General features: G+C 43.9%; 1 protein-coding gene across 4 annotated transcripts in view; it reads left to right on the forward strand.

The window, feature by feature from the left end:
* The window catches only part of ANO3 (anoctamin 3), a 704489-nt gene that overhangs the window by 665459 nt on the left and 24595 nt on the right, over positions 1-14435 (forward strand). For all 4 annotated transcript variants that reach the window (XM_077288029.1, XM_077288030.1, XM_077288031.1 and 1 more), the window contains one exon: positions 12817-12853. In XM_077288029.1, coding sequence (XP_077144144.1) covers positions 12817-12853 — 37 coding nt within the window. The remainder of the gene's footprint in view (positions 1-12816; positions 12854-14435) is intronic.

Consider the following 14435-nt stretch of genomic DNA (forward strand, 5'->3'; position numbering starts at 1 on the left):
GCCTCCGGAGAGGTGAGTATATCAATATTTTTTATTTTTATTCTTTATTTTACACATTAATATGGATCCCAGGGCCTGAAGGAGAGTTTTCTCTCCTTCAGACCCTGGGAACCATAGTATCCCATTGCAGTGCATTGGGTTTCGTGTTTCGGCCGACCCCGACCCCGACTTTTTTATAGGATCGGACGATTTCACTCGACCCGACTTTTGAGAAAGTCGGGTTTCGTGAAACCCGACCCGATCCTATAAAAATAAAAGTCGCTCAACCCTAGTCACGAGAATAGAAATAGTATAATTGGGATCAACACGTCTTCCACTACAGCTAACCCAGCAGATGTAGACCAACCATGACTGTTCACATTTCCACAATTTTTTTTAACATCAGCAGCAGCCACATAAGGCACAGAATCCACACTAAGGCTACGTGCACACGATGCAGATTTGGTGCAGAATTTTCTGCACAAAATCTGCATCTTCTGGCAGAAAACGCAGCTGACAATTCCTGCGTTTTTTGTGCGTTTTTTATGCGTTTTTTGTGCGTTTTTCATGCATTTTTAGTGCGTTTTTTGCAGTGCAGTTTTGTAGTGCGTTTTTAGTGAGTTTTTAGTGCGTTTTGTATGCATTTTTTATGCTGATTTGTCAGCTTTTTAAAGCTAAATAAAGAGATAAAAGTTTAAAAAAAAAAACATATATATATATATATATATATATATATATATATATATATATATATATTTACGTGATGTCATTTCCTAGTCATTTCCTAGTCCAAGGCGGAGGAAGGTGAGTATATAATGATTTTTTATTTTTTAACCTGTGACATACGTGGCTGGGCAATCTACTACGTAGCTGGGCAATATACTACCTGACTGGCCAATATACTACGTGACTGGGCAATATAGTACGTGGACATGCATATTCTAGAATACCCAATGCGTTACAATCGGGCCACCATCTAGTGGGGTAATAAGGGGTTAACGTCACCTTGACATTGTAAGGTGACGTTAACCCCAGTTAATAATGGAGAGGAGTCTATAAAACGTCTATCCATTATTAACCCCTCAAAAAAAATTGGCATAGGCTCCCCCCCAATTTTCATGTCCAGAAAGGGAAAGCCAGCGACTGCAGGCTGCTAATTTGTAGCCAGGGAAGGGGTTAATCTTCCCAGGCTATGAATATCAGCCCACAGCGGTCTGCATGGCCTTACTGGCTATTAAAATAGGAGGACCCCAGAAAAAAATGACATAGGGTCCCCCTATATTTTATAGCCAGAAAGGCTACGCAGACAGCTGCGGGCTGATATTCATAGCCTAGAGAGGGGCCATGGATATTGCCCCCCCCCCCCCGGCTACAACTACCAGCCCGCAGCCGCCCCAGAAATGGCGCATCTCTAAGATGCGCCAAACCTGGCGCTTAGCCTCTCTCTTCCCACTACCGTGTAGCGGTGGGATATGGGGTAATAAGGGGTTAACGTCACCTTGACATTGTAAGGTGACGTTAACCCCAGTTAATAATGGAGAGGCGGCTATAAGACGCCTATCCATTATTAACCCCAAATTACTGAACACAAAAAAAAGACACAGGAAAAAGTATTTTAATATTCTAAATTTTACCATACTTACAAATCCCTTGATGATCTGTAGTCTTTTCCGACGTAGTCCATTAATATCGAGTGTCCCACGATGATCTGCCATGGAGAATAGCCACACCAGGAGATGTGACTGCTCTCCACGGCTTCCCAAACACAATGACAGGAGCTAAAGCTCCTGCAGTGTGCCTGCGCATGCGCGCGAGTTTACCAGAGTTCAATTAGCTCCGGGACTCTCGCTTTACGACACTGCTGCGTGAGAAATTTCACGGCAGTTCAGTTGCCGTAAAGTGAGCTCCCGGAGTTCATTTAACTCCAGGAAACAAACGGGCAGCTCCGATACACTGCAGGAGCGATTAACTCCTGCAGTGTATCACCGGAGGACGCCGTGGGACAACCTATACTATGGATTACGACTAGTGTTGAGCGATACCGTCCAAAACTTGAAAGTATCGGTATCGGAAAGTATCGGCCGATACCGGCAAAGTATCGGATCCAATCCGATACCGATACCCGATACCAATACAAGTCAATGGGACTCAAGTATCGGACGGTATTCCTGATGGTTCCCAGGGTCTGAAGGAGAGGAAACTCTCCTTCAGACCCTGGGATCCATATAAATGTGTAAAATAAAGAATTAAAATAAAAAATATTGCTATACTCACCTGTCCGACGCAGCCTGGACCTCAGCGAGGGAACCGGCAGCGTTGTTTGTTTAAAATTCGCGCTTTTACTTGGTTACGTGAAGTCCCAGGTTGTGATTGGTCAGGGCGGCCATGTTGCCGGGACGCGGACCAATCACAGCAAGCCGTGACGAAATTACGTCACGGCTTGCTGTGATTGGTCCGCGTCCCGGCAACATGGCCGCCATTAACCAATCACAAGCCGTGACGTCACGGGAGGCTGGACACGCGCGCTTTTTAAAATACGCGCATGTCCAGCCTCCCGTGATGTCACGGCTTGTGATTGGTTAATGTCGGCCATGTTGCCGGGACGCGGACCAATCACAGCAAGCCGTGACGTAATTTCGTCACGGCTTGCTGTGATTGGTCCGCGTCCCGGCAACATGGCGCCGTGACCAATCATAAGCCGGGACGTCACTGGAGGCTGGACACGCGCGCTTTTTAAAATACGCGCATGTCCAGCCTCCCGTGACGTCACGGCTTGTGATTGGTTAATGGCGGCCATGTTGCCGGGACGCGGACCAATCACAGCAAGCCGTGACGTAATTTCGTCACGGCTTGCTGTGATTGGTCCGCGTCCCGGCAACATGGCGCCGTGACCAATCATATGCCGGGACGTCACTGGAGGCTGGACACGTGCGCTTTTTAAAATACGCGCATGTCCAGCCTCCCGTGACGTCACGGCTTGTGATTGGTTAATGGCGGCCATGTTGCCGGGACGCGGACCAATCACAGCAAGCCGTGACGTAATTTCGTCACGGCTTGCTGTGATTGGTCCACGTCCCGGCAACATGGCCGCCCTGACCAATCACAAGCCGGGACTTCACGTAACCAAGTAAAAGCGCGAAATTTAAACAAACAATGCTGCCGGTTCCCTCGCTGAGGTCCAGGCTGCGTCGGAGAGGTGAGTATAGCAATATTTTTTATTTTAATTCTCTCTTTTACACATTATTACATTAATGTTGTTGCGATACCCGATACCCGATACCACAAAAGTATCGGATCTCGGTATCGGAAATTCCGATACAGCAAATATCGGCCGATACCCGATACTTGCAGTATCGGAATGCTCAACACTAATTACGACGGAAAAGATTTTTTTATTTTTTTTATTTTGGGACAAGGATGATCGTGGATGGTGGCCTTCGGGGACGTATGTGGTGAGTATGTACTACATGTTATATGTGTGTTTGTGTTTTTAACCCATTGTAGTCAGTCGCCTGACGATGGGACAACTCTCCCATCATCACATTTCGATGGGAGAAGTAGTCCCACTCGACGAATGACTACAATGAGTCACTACTGACAGACAGACACACAGACACACACACACACTATACATACCATTTCTACCATACGACTCCATTTTCGCTACACTCCGCCCACACATTTCCTCCACATCACTGATGTCACTTCCTTCTGCTGCAGTTTTGACACCCAAATCCGCATAAAATCTGCAGATGGTATTTACATCTGCAGTTTTTATGCAGATTTGACCCACAAAATGGGAGTCAATGGGTGCAGAAACGCTGCAGTTCTGCACAAAAGAAGTGACATGCACTTCTTTGAAATCTGCAGCGTTTCTGCACGGATTTTTCTGCACCATGTGCACAGCTTTTTTTTTTCACATTGATTTACATGGTACTGTACATCACAGTGCAGTTCTGCAGCTTTCTGCAGCAGAAAAAACGCTGCAGAACTGCACTAAATCTGCATCGTGTGCACACAGCTTTAAGATATGACAGAGTGCAGTTACATGACATTAATGCATCACACTAAAAAATTGCAATATCACCTAGTCTGTACAGTCTGCGATTGGGGTGTGAAAGCCCTTGGAGATCCATGAATTGTTAATTTTGATGAAAGGTAGGCAGTCTACACTTTCTGGGGACAGCCGGCTGCACTTATCCATCAGGACACCACCAGCAGTGCTGAAGACACGTTCTGAGAGAATACTGGCTCCCGGGCATGATAAAAACTCTAAGGCGTGTGTGGCGAACTCAAGCCACTCATCCATCTTGGAAGACCAAAATGTGAAGGTGTCAAAACCCTCCCTGATGGTATTGATATTCAGTTCTAGATACTCCTGCACCATCCTCTCCTTTCATTCACCATGTGTAAGACTTAGACTCTGTAGTGCTGGTGCATGAGCTGGTCTAAAAAAACTGTCAAATGACTCACAGAAATTTCTTCTTCCACTTACACCACCGCTGCTGCTGCTGCTAATGTTTTGTTGTTGACAAATTGTCATGCCGAAGGTTGGAACTCTAGTGCTGCCGTGCAAATTGTGTGCTTCACTAATGTCTTGGGGAAAAGCTCTCTTAAGGTTGTGTAAAAGCGTGTTTCGATACTCCAACATTCACGGGTCCCTTTCCAGGGCGGGACGCATCTGACAAAATTGGGTTTTATAACATGGATCTAACATAGTGGCAACCCAGTATTCAGCAGTATTGCTAATCATAATTATATGGAGATCATGTTGCAGATAGTGCAGCAAGATGGCACTCATATGTCGGGCTTTACCATGAGGTCAAAGCCCATGGTGTGTTGATGGCTGGGTAACAATGATGCTTGTTTTCTCCATCCCCTCCCGCCAACCATGAACAATAGAGAGGGGAGGATTATCCATTTCATCTTAAAGTTGCTTTTCCATAACCTCTTCATCCTCCATTTGTTCCCTGGATCTTGTACCTTCGATAACAGTTTATCTGTAATCAACAGCCCCCCTCGATCGCACTAATCCACCCACCCTTGGAACCCACCTATGTGAAGACAGTCTGAAACTTAGAGACAATGTTATCCCTTCCTGCATACTTCTCTACTTCCTCCTCTTCTTCTGGGACCACCATCTCCTCCCCCAGGCTATTGAAAGTCTGCTCCAGCATATAGTTGACTGGAATAATGATGCTGATGACAGCGTTGTTAGCGCTAAACATCTTAGTAGTCATTTCAAAACTATGCAGAAGGGTTCAGAGGTCTTTAGTCTGTGCCCATTTAGTTAACATGATATATGCTGCGTCTGTACTGCATTGGTCCAGGCTATACGACATGACATACTGCATCAGGGCTTTTGCTGCTGCTACAGTCGCTGCAACATGTGCAGAGTGGAATTCCACCATGTCGGCAAATATCAATCTGTTAACTGGCATGGACAAAACCCTATGTATCAATGCAAGTCGATGATCTGAGGGGTGCAAACGGCGTAAATGAGCACACAGCTTATGTGCGTTCTGAAGCAGCTCACCCAGGCCAGGATAGTGGCTGAGAAAATACTATGACCAGGTTGAGAACGTGAGACATGCAAGGCATGTGTGTGAACTTGCCTCGCCGTAGGTCCACCATTAGGATCGCACCATTATTGGACACAGCCTTCCATGGATTCAGGTTCAGCGGAGACAGCCATTGATCAAACTCAGCCTGGAGAGCTGTCCACAACTCTTCAGCTGTATGACTGCAATCTCCAAGGCATATCAATTTTAACATTGCCTGATTGCTGTGAGCCTTGGCTGCGCAGTATGGAGGTGGTGGGGATTCGCTCTGCACTGTTAGAATGCGTGTCTCATTAAGGCAGAGTTTGAGAGCGCAGGTGGAGTCCCTAGAGGAGATAGAGGAGGAGGCAGAAGCAGTGGAGGAAGTGTTAAATGTAGAGGTTGAGGATTCCAAAACACTTGTGGATTAGCACCTGCCCTCACAGCCACCAGAGTCACCCAGTGCCCAGTCAGCGAGATGTAAATCCATTGCCCATGCTGACTTGTTCAAGTGTCTGTGGTGAAATGCACCATGGCAGACATAGATTTAGTCAAGGAACGGGTGATGTTGTCTGCAACATGCTGGTGTAGCGCAGGCACAGCTTTCTTAGAAATGTAATGGCAAATAGGCAATTGGTAGTGGGGGACTGCGACAGCCATTTGCTTTTGGAAACCATTTATATCTACTAGGCAGAAAGACAGCATTTCCATGGTCAACAGATTGGAGATCTGTGTGTAGTTCAACCTCTTAGCTTTGTCATGTGTAGGAGGAAACAATCTTTTACTTTGTTACATCTGCGGTAGCATGGGCTGGCTGCACTGCTAAGAGAGGTTGGAGTATGGTAAACCCGACAAACTGCTGGACCGTGAGAGAGATGCAGGCGGAGATATTAAGGTGGATTTAGAAAGTTGTGATGTGCTTTGAGATCGGTCAAAAACAGTAGGCATGTATGCTTCCGTTACAGCTGACGGTGAGCTCTCAGTCAATGTGACTTGAGTGGGTAAAGAACCTGAGGTTCTGTGGTCAAAGACATGCTTCTCAATAGTTGGCACAGTAACCGAGGAGGAGGAAGAAGCAGCAGATGCGATTCATGGCGTGGCCGATGATTGTTAAGGTCTGCTGGTCCACAATTTTGCACAGTGGATTTCCCACAGTAACGCATGGTGATTGCGCATGTGAAGGTTCATACATGCAGTAGTCAAATTATTGCACTTTTACCTCTACTCAATTTTTTTTGCAAAGTTGACAGATTACGTGAGTTGGCTCATCCTTTGCAGAGTAAAAAAAGGCCCAGACTAGGCAACCCTTGCCACCTCTGTGATCTGCAGACCCGCGTATGCTACTGTTCACAGCCACAATTGTGGCTGAGGATGCATTGCTCATCGTTGCTGCATGCTACATGTCTGCTACATACGGCACAACATAACCTCCTCAGATGACCTACTCAGCTGTGTGCCTCCATGTTCACTCCAACTGGGATCTAGCATCTCATCATCTTCTGTGTTTTCACATTCCTCACCCATGGAGATGCCCTCTTCCTCTTCCTGCCCTGACAGCACAGTACAGTCCATGAGAGCCTCAGATATCTGAGTCTCATCAGGATCACCTCCCCCTCCAGGGGTTAACATCTGATGATGAGGGTCAGGATGCTATTCAAACCCTACTTTATCCAGCCCAGATCCAAGCTAAAAAAAATTTGGACATCGGTGCAGATTTCCTCCTCAGATTCACCCATCTGTGGTTCTGTACAATCAGTTGTACAGTACAGATGGAGAGTTGGGACGTGAAAGGAAGCAAGTGGTATTTGGGTGCCACCTCTGTGGACTGTACTGGGTGGGATGTTGAATTGGAGGAAGAGGAGGAAAGGCCACTTGAAGCTGTGCTTGCATCCACTTAAGGACATGCTCTTTCTGGGCCTCCTCAACAAGGTGTACCACTGTACATCTGCCAAAGAAAGGCAGTGGAGGAGCCTATCCAGTAACAGAAGTTGTCAGATGTATTTCTATAGGATGTGACATTGTTGGTTCACTGGTGCTTTCACTAACCTTACCACTTAGCCCACACACACATTGAACACCAAGCCTATTTCCCCTTCCACCATGGCCTCGCTTTTTCCCAAGCATGTTGCTCAGATAGTGTGGCAGGAGCACAGTATTTGCAACAAAAAAATAGATTTTAAACTCTGCACCACCTCTGCAAACAGCTGAATTTCAACAACAGTAAATTCCAAGGTGAAATATGACGCGATGTATCGCGTTAGTCACAGAAGAAAGAATTGTTTGCGTGAGGATGAGGCCTGTATGACAAAGAAGATATACTACAACCCCTGGCAGAAATTATGGAATCACCGGCCTTGGAGGATGTTCATTCAGGTGTTTTTGTAGAAAAAAAAGCAGATCACAGACATGGCACTTCAGGTCATTCAAATGGCAACTTTCTGGCTTTAAGAAACACTAAAAGAAATCAAGAACAAAAAATGTGGTAGTCAGTAATGGTTACTTTTTTTAACCCAGCATAGGGGAAAAATTATGGAGTCACTCAATTCTGAGGAAAAAATTATTGAATCACTCTGTAAATTTTAATAACCAAAACTAACACCTGCATCAAATTAGATCTGCTCGTTAGTCTGCATCTAGAAAGGAGTCATCACATCTTGGAGAGCTGTTGCACCAAGTGGACTGACATGAATCATGGCTCCAACACGAGAGATGTCAATTGAAATAAAGGAGAGGATTATCAAACTCTTAAAAGAGGGTTAAACATCACGCAATGTTGCAAAAGATGTTGGTTGTTCACAGTCAGCTGTGTCTAAAATCTGGACCAAATCCAAACAACATGGAAGGTTGTTAAAGGCAAACATACTGGTAGACCAAGGAAGACATCAAAGCGTCAAGACCAGAAACTTAAAGCACTATGTCTCCAAAACAGGAAATGCACAATAAAGCAAATGAGGAACGAATGGGTGGAAACTGGAGTCAACGTCTGTGACCGAACTGTAAGAAATTGCCTAAAGAAAATGGGATTTACATACAGAAAAGCTAAACGAAAGCCATCATTAACACCTAATCAGAAAAAAAACAAGATTACAATGGGCTAAGGAAAAGCAATCATGGACTGTGCATGACTGGATGAAAGTCACATTCACTGATGAATCACGAATCTACATTGGGCAAGGTGATGATGCTGGAACTTTTGTTTGGTGTCGTTCCAATAAGATGTATAAAGATGACTGCCTTAAGAGAACATGCAAATTTCCACAGTCATTAATGATATGGGGTTGCATGTCAGGTAAAGGCACTGGGGAGATGGCTGTCATTACATCTTCAATAAATGTACAAGTTTATGTTGATATTTTGGACACTTTTCTTATCCCATCATTTGAAAGGATGTTTGGGGATGATAAAATCATTTTTCAAGATGATAATGCATCCTGCTATAGAGCAAAACCTGTGAAAACATTCCTTGAAAAAAGACACATTAGGTCAATGTCATGGCCTGCAAATAGTCCGGATCTCAATCTAATGGAAAATCTTTGTTGGAAGTTGAAGAAAATGGTCCATGACAAGGCTCCAACCTGCAAAGCTGATCTGGCAACAGCAATCAGAGAAAGTTGGAGCCAGATTGATGAAAAGTACTGTTTGACACTCATTAAGTCCATGCCTCAGAGACTGCAAGCTGTTATAAAAGCCTGATGTGGTGCAACAAAATACTAGTGATGTTTTGGAGTGTTTTTTTGTTTGTTTATTTTTCATGATTCCATAATTTTTTCCTCAGAATTGAGTGACTCCATAATTTTTCCCCTATGCTTGGTTAAAAAAAGTAACCATTACTGACTACCACATTTTTTGTTCTTGATTTCTTTTAGTGTTTCTTAAAGCCAGAAAGTTGCCATTTGAAATAACTTTAGTTTTGTGCCATGTCTGTGATCTGCTTTTTTTCTACAAAATTAAACAACTGGATGAAGGCCGGTGATTCCAAAATTTTTGCTAGGGGTTGTACAAACAATTTGAAAGTCAGATGTCCCCTACTGTATGACGTTAGGAACACAAGAATTTTTTGGTGGCCTCTGGTTCAGACCTCTATAACACACTAGATTCTACAAACTATTTTGAACACAAAAGGGGGGTGTAGAGACCACAAATTACGACCATAAGATCCAAAATGTATATATTGAAAAATCTAAATTACAACCATAGGATCCAAAATGTATATATTGAAAAATCTTTATTATAAACACAGGGAAAAAGCAGGGATTTCATGGGGAACGTGTGCAAAGCAGAGCAAAAGTGCAACCACGCAAGAAAGACGCCATGACCTGAGCTCACCACAATAAGTATAAATATATGACAAAATATTCAAATAAAAAATGGTGTTAGAATAAATATATGAGATCACAATAGCGAGTATCAGAAAACACTAAGCCATCATAACATTATGATCTGCACCTAGGCAAAATGTACATAGGTATAGTGATTATACTATTATCATAGCCTAACATTAAGTTTAACAGACTTCACATAGTGAGGAAATCACCTATTCCTATGCCAGAGGATCAATTTGGTCAGTGCCCTAAAGGCATTACCTTGCGGCTAATGATACTATATATATTTGCTTCTATCCTGTATGGAGAGCACAACATACCGATATTTACCTCAAAATCAGCAACACCATATGTGGGAGTCCAGGACAGCGCGTCACCCGACGCGCATTTCGGAGTCTTACTCCTTTGTTAGAGATTACAACAAAGACACACATCTTATATTTCCTGCACTGTCTCCACCTATTTCCAACCTGCACAAACTTCTCATCCTACTGATACCCAAATACTGCTGCTGGTGCCATATGTGTCCTAATTACTGCTTCTACTGTGAGGTTCTATGTGCCTCTATCTGGTAACACAAACTGTTAGGGCTAGCGGAACGCACTGAGTAAATATAGATGTTTATTATTATTGGTGCGTTCGCAGCCCAGGGTCCACCATGCAGGAGGAACCTGCTGCTAGTGAATGGTGGCACTATTTGGCGGTATAGGCTAGCTCTGTTACTTCACAGAGTAGCCGTGAAAGGAAAGCACTGTGCCCTGTTAGACTCACAGGCGCGCAAGCTAACTGCCGAGCTGATAGCAGTCTGTGGTTATGCAGACACACAATCTCCTCACCGGAGGTGCCGGTATTCTAGGGGCTTATTTCAGCCGGGTCCCTGAATACATTCACGCATACAATCTCCTCACCGGAGGTGCCGGTATTCTAGGGGCTTATTTCAGCCGGGTCCCTGAATTCATACACACATAACCACACTAGAGCAAAGCACATAACTTAGATTGATACTAGCGCATGGCCGTGCGGACATGCAAACCTTTTATAGCTGAAGCAAGTACAGGACCTTCCCAGAAGGACTAATGGGAGGCTGCCACAGAAGTTGAGCACCTTCAGGACCTTCGTGGAGGACCAATGGGATTTGCTGCAGTATCTAAGCATGTGACCCTTGATCTCCAACGAGAGATCTTACCCAGGGCATGCTCAGAAGGGGAAAAGCAGGACTTAGTCCCAAAAACGTCTGCTTGCCGCTGCCTAGTACTGGCTACAATGGCAGAAGCTGGAAAGGCAGCAGTAACCCTTTGCACAGAGTCAGACTGAGTGAGACGCTGGGACCGACGTCTTTGCTGAGCAGGCTCCACTGCGGCAGGAGAAGAATGGGAGACCGCAGCAGAGATGGCCCGAGATTCCCCTGTGCAGAGGCGGGAACTCAACCCCTAACACAAACCTCTAGAATATAGTAATTTCGTGTGAAAGTGCCCTAGAAAACAGTGCCCACATTTTGTACCCTAGATAGTAATAATGCCCTCTCTGTTCCCCTTTATCAGTTACAATAACCTGGAGTTCCCCTATAACAATAAGTGCGCATTTTACATTTAACAATGTCCTGAGTCTTCCTGCTGTACAGCTCCCCTCTACACAGTATACAGTTATACTGTGTATACTCTTATACACAGTTTAATGCCCCCTCACAGTATAGTACCCCCCACAAAGTATACTGACCCCTTAGTAGCCCCCAAACTGTTAGATGGCTCTAACACTGTATGATGGCCCCCTCACTGTTATCCCCAGAGCCATGTAGCCTCCATATAGTATAATTCACCAGATAGTTCTCAATACAGTATAATGCACTCCCCATAGGCAGACTCTATATAGTATAATGCATCCCCATAGGCAGGCTGACTCTATATAGTATAATGCACTCTCCGTAAGCACACTCTACAGTATAATGCATTCCTGATAGGTAGACTCTATATAGTATAATATAGTATAATGCGCTCCCCATAGGCAGACTACATTTTATAATGAACTCAACTCCCCATAGGCTTCTATAGTATAATGCATCCCTCAATAGGCAGACTCTATATAGTAAAATGCACTCCCCATAGGCAGACTATTTTGTATAATGCACCCCGTAAAATAATAAATAAATACAATACTCACTTCTCCTCCTCGATCCCCCGCTGCTCCAAGCGACCGCACATCTCAGGACAGCGGGCACCAAGAAATGACGTAATCGTGCCCGCTGTCAATGTCTGCGTGAGTGGCGTCAGACACAGAGGGGGATGGAAGGGAGAGGGAGCGTGACCCCAGGAGGTCACGGACCCTTTGCGGCCAGGTGGTAGAGCAGGATGATTGAGTCTCCCTGCTCTGCTGCAGAGTGTAACTGTACAGGTGCACTGCACACGCCGATACAGTTACATCATGTAGCTCAGAGTGGGCCGCTCAGAACACGGGTTCCTGGGCGGTTGCCCCTTTGTCCGCCTGGCAGCTAAGCTACTGGCAAAGACCCTTAAATGAAAGAAGTGTTAAGTTTTGTATTCTTGTTCACCTTTGAAGACACATTATTAGGAATTTTTTTCACCCATTTGATTGACCTCACCTGACTTATTGTTTGGCTACCAGATAAAAGATAATAGCCAGCAGGAAAGAAGTCAAGGTGAAGATGGGTGCCCAAAGAAATACACATTTATCATTTGTGTCAATGGTACTCAGCTAAGGGAAATGTTACACTTATACAGCCTTCCTGAAGTGATAGACTATTCATAAAAAAGGTCTTCAAGGTTAGAAATGTAACAGTTGAAACCTTAGCAACAGATCCTTGCCTAGGGACAAAGTGTTATCTGTGTTGCACACACCTTATTTGTAGCTGACTTCTATGAAATTCCTGTGCTTTAAATATAGAATATTTATTTAAAAAAAACTGTTTAGTTAGAAACAAAATGTTGCATAAGATTGTTTTTTTCTTTTTTCATTTTTAGGTTTATGAGAAGGTTGCCTATCTTCTTACAAACCTAGGTAAGTACACGGCTAATAGATGAAAATCAGGGTAGGCGATATGGTAAATCTAACTATCAAAAAAGTTACATAATGTGGGCTCACTGGTTGATACTTTAAGCCTAAGGTCTAAGGTTTGGATGGGCACATGGGCCATGGGGTTGATGTAGCAAATGAGTGAGGCACGCTGGACATGGGCAGCAGACAGGAGACCATTAACAGTGGTACTGAAACATGACATGCAGCAGATGTCCTTGAAGACTGGAAACAGGTAGCAGACAAAGTATGAAAACCATGGAAGCCACAGGCAGATAGATGATGTCAAGGAGAATCTAGCTAGTTAACAATGGTACTGAAAGTTGCAGACATGTAAAACAACATGACATGCAAACTGCAAGCATCTTGGAAACTGTGTACGGTAACTGTGCGCAGACAATCTAAAAGTCATACTAGAAAGTTTTAATTCCAATATTTAATTCATAATACTTGCAAAGCCCAATGTGGAGCACAAGAAAGCCTAGTGGACTAGGGTCAGAGAAGCAAAGCTTAGATCGGAGATAGGCGTGTAACAAAAAGGATTAAATATTTAACATAAATCGATATTAAGATATTAGGAAATTAAGTCATGTACATTATAGAAGAAATTAGACATTAACAATTGCAGATGATGAACTGGCTGCCATATTTTTAATCAGTCATCTGTTCTGTGATTGGCAAGTTTGGTTGATCATTTGCCCCTTTGCTCAAGATTATTTATATAAATTCAATTATTCAGTGTAAGTTGTTACTTTTAAATTCTATGGAGAAGAGAGGAAGTGGAGTTATAGGCAGACAACGACATTCTGCTGCAAGTTCTCCTGACTCGGCATTTACAGTTTGCCGTGGAACTTAATGAGCACAAACTGACATGTCCTGTTTCAATAAAGGGAAGGTCTATACTCACTAACTATAGAATGAATTGAGAATGAATGATCAGTCCAGGAGGAAAAAAAGCTAAATTTCTCTAATAACACATCAAAACACTTATTTTCATGTGTGCTATTGACTTATAAGAAAACACACATTATTTCTAAGCTCTCCCACTTAAAAAGATGAGAGAGGACATCATAAGTAGACCACAACTATGAGAGTCAAAATTGAGAAAACAAATCTAGAAAATCACCTTGTCTGATTTGGCGAGATTTATTTTGCATGTTATGGGGGAAAATAAGTATTTGGTCACCTAAAAACACGCAAGAATTCTGGCTCTCACAGACCTGTAACTTCTTCTTTAAGAGGCTCCTCTGTCCTCCACTCATTACCTGGAGTAATGGCACCTGTTTGAAGTTGTTATCAGTATAAAAGACACCTGTCCACAACCTCAAACAGTCACACTCCAAACTCCACTATGGTGAAGACCAAAGAGCTGTCAAAGGACATCAGAAACAAAATTGTAGCCCCGCACCAGGCTGGGAAGACTGAATCTGCAATAGGCAAGCAACATGGTGTAATGAAATCAACTGTGGGAGCAATAATAAGAAAATGGAAGACATACAAGACCACTGCTAATCTCCCTCGATCTGGGGCTCCACGCAAGATCTCACCCCGTGGGGTCAAAATAATC

Source organism: Ranitomeya variabilis, chromosome 2, assembly GCF_051348905.1.
Source record: "Ranitomeya variabilis isolate aRanVar5 chromosome 2, aRanVar5.hap1, whole genome shotgun sequence".
Lineage (NCBI taxonomy): Eukaryota > Metazoa > Chordata > Amphibia > Anura > Dendrobatidae > Ranitomeya > Ranitomeya variabilis.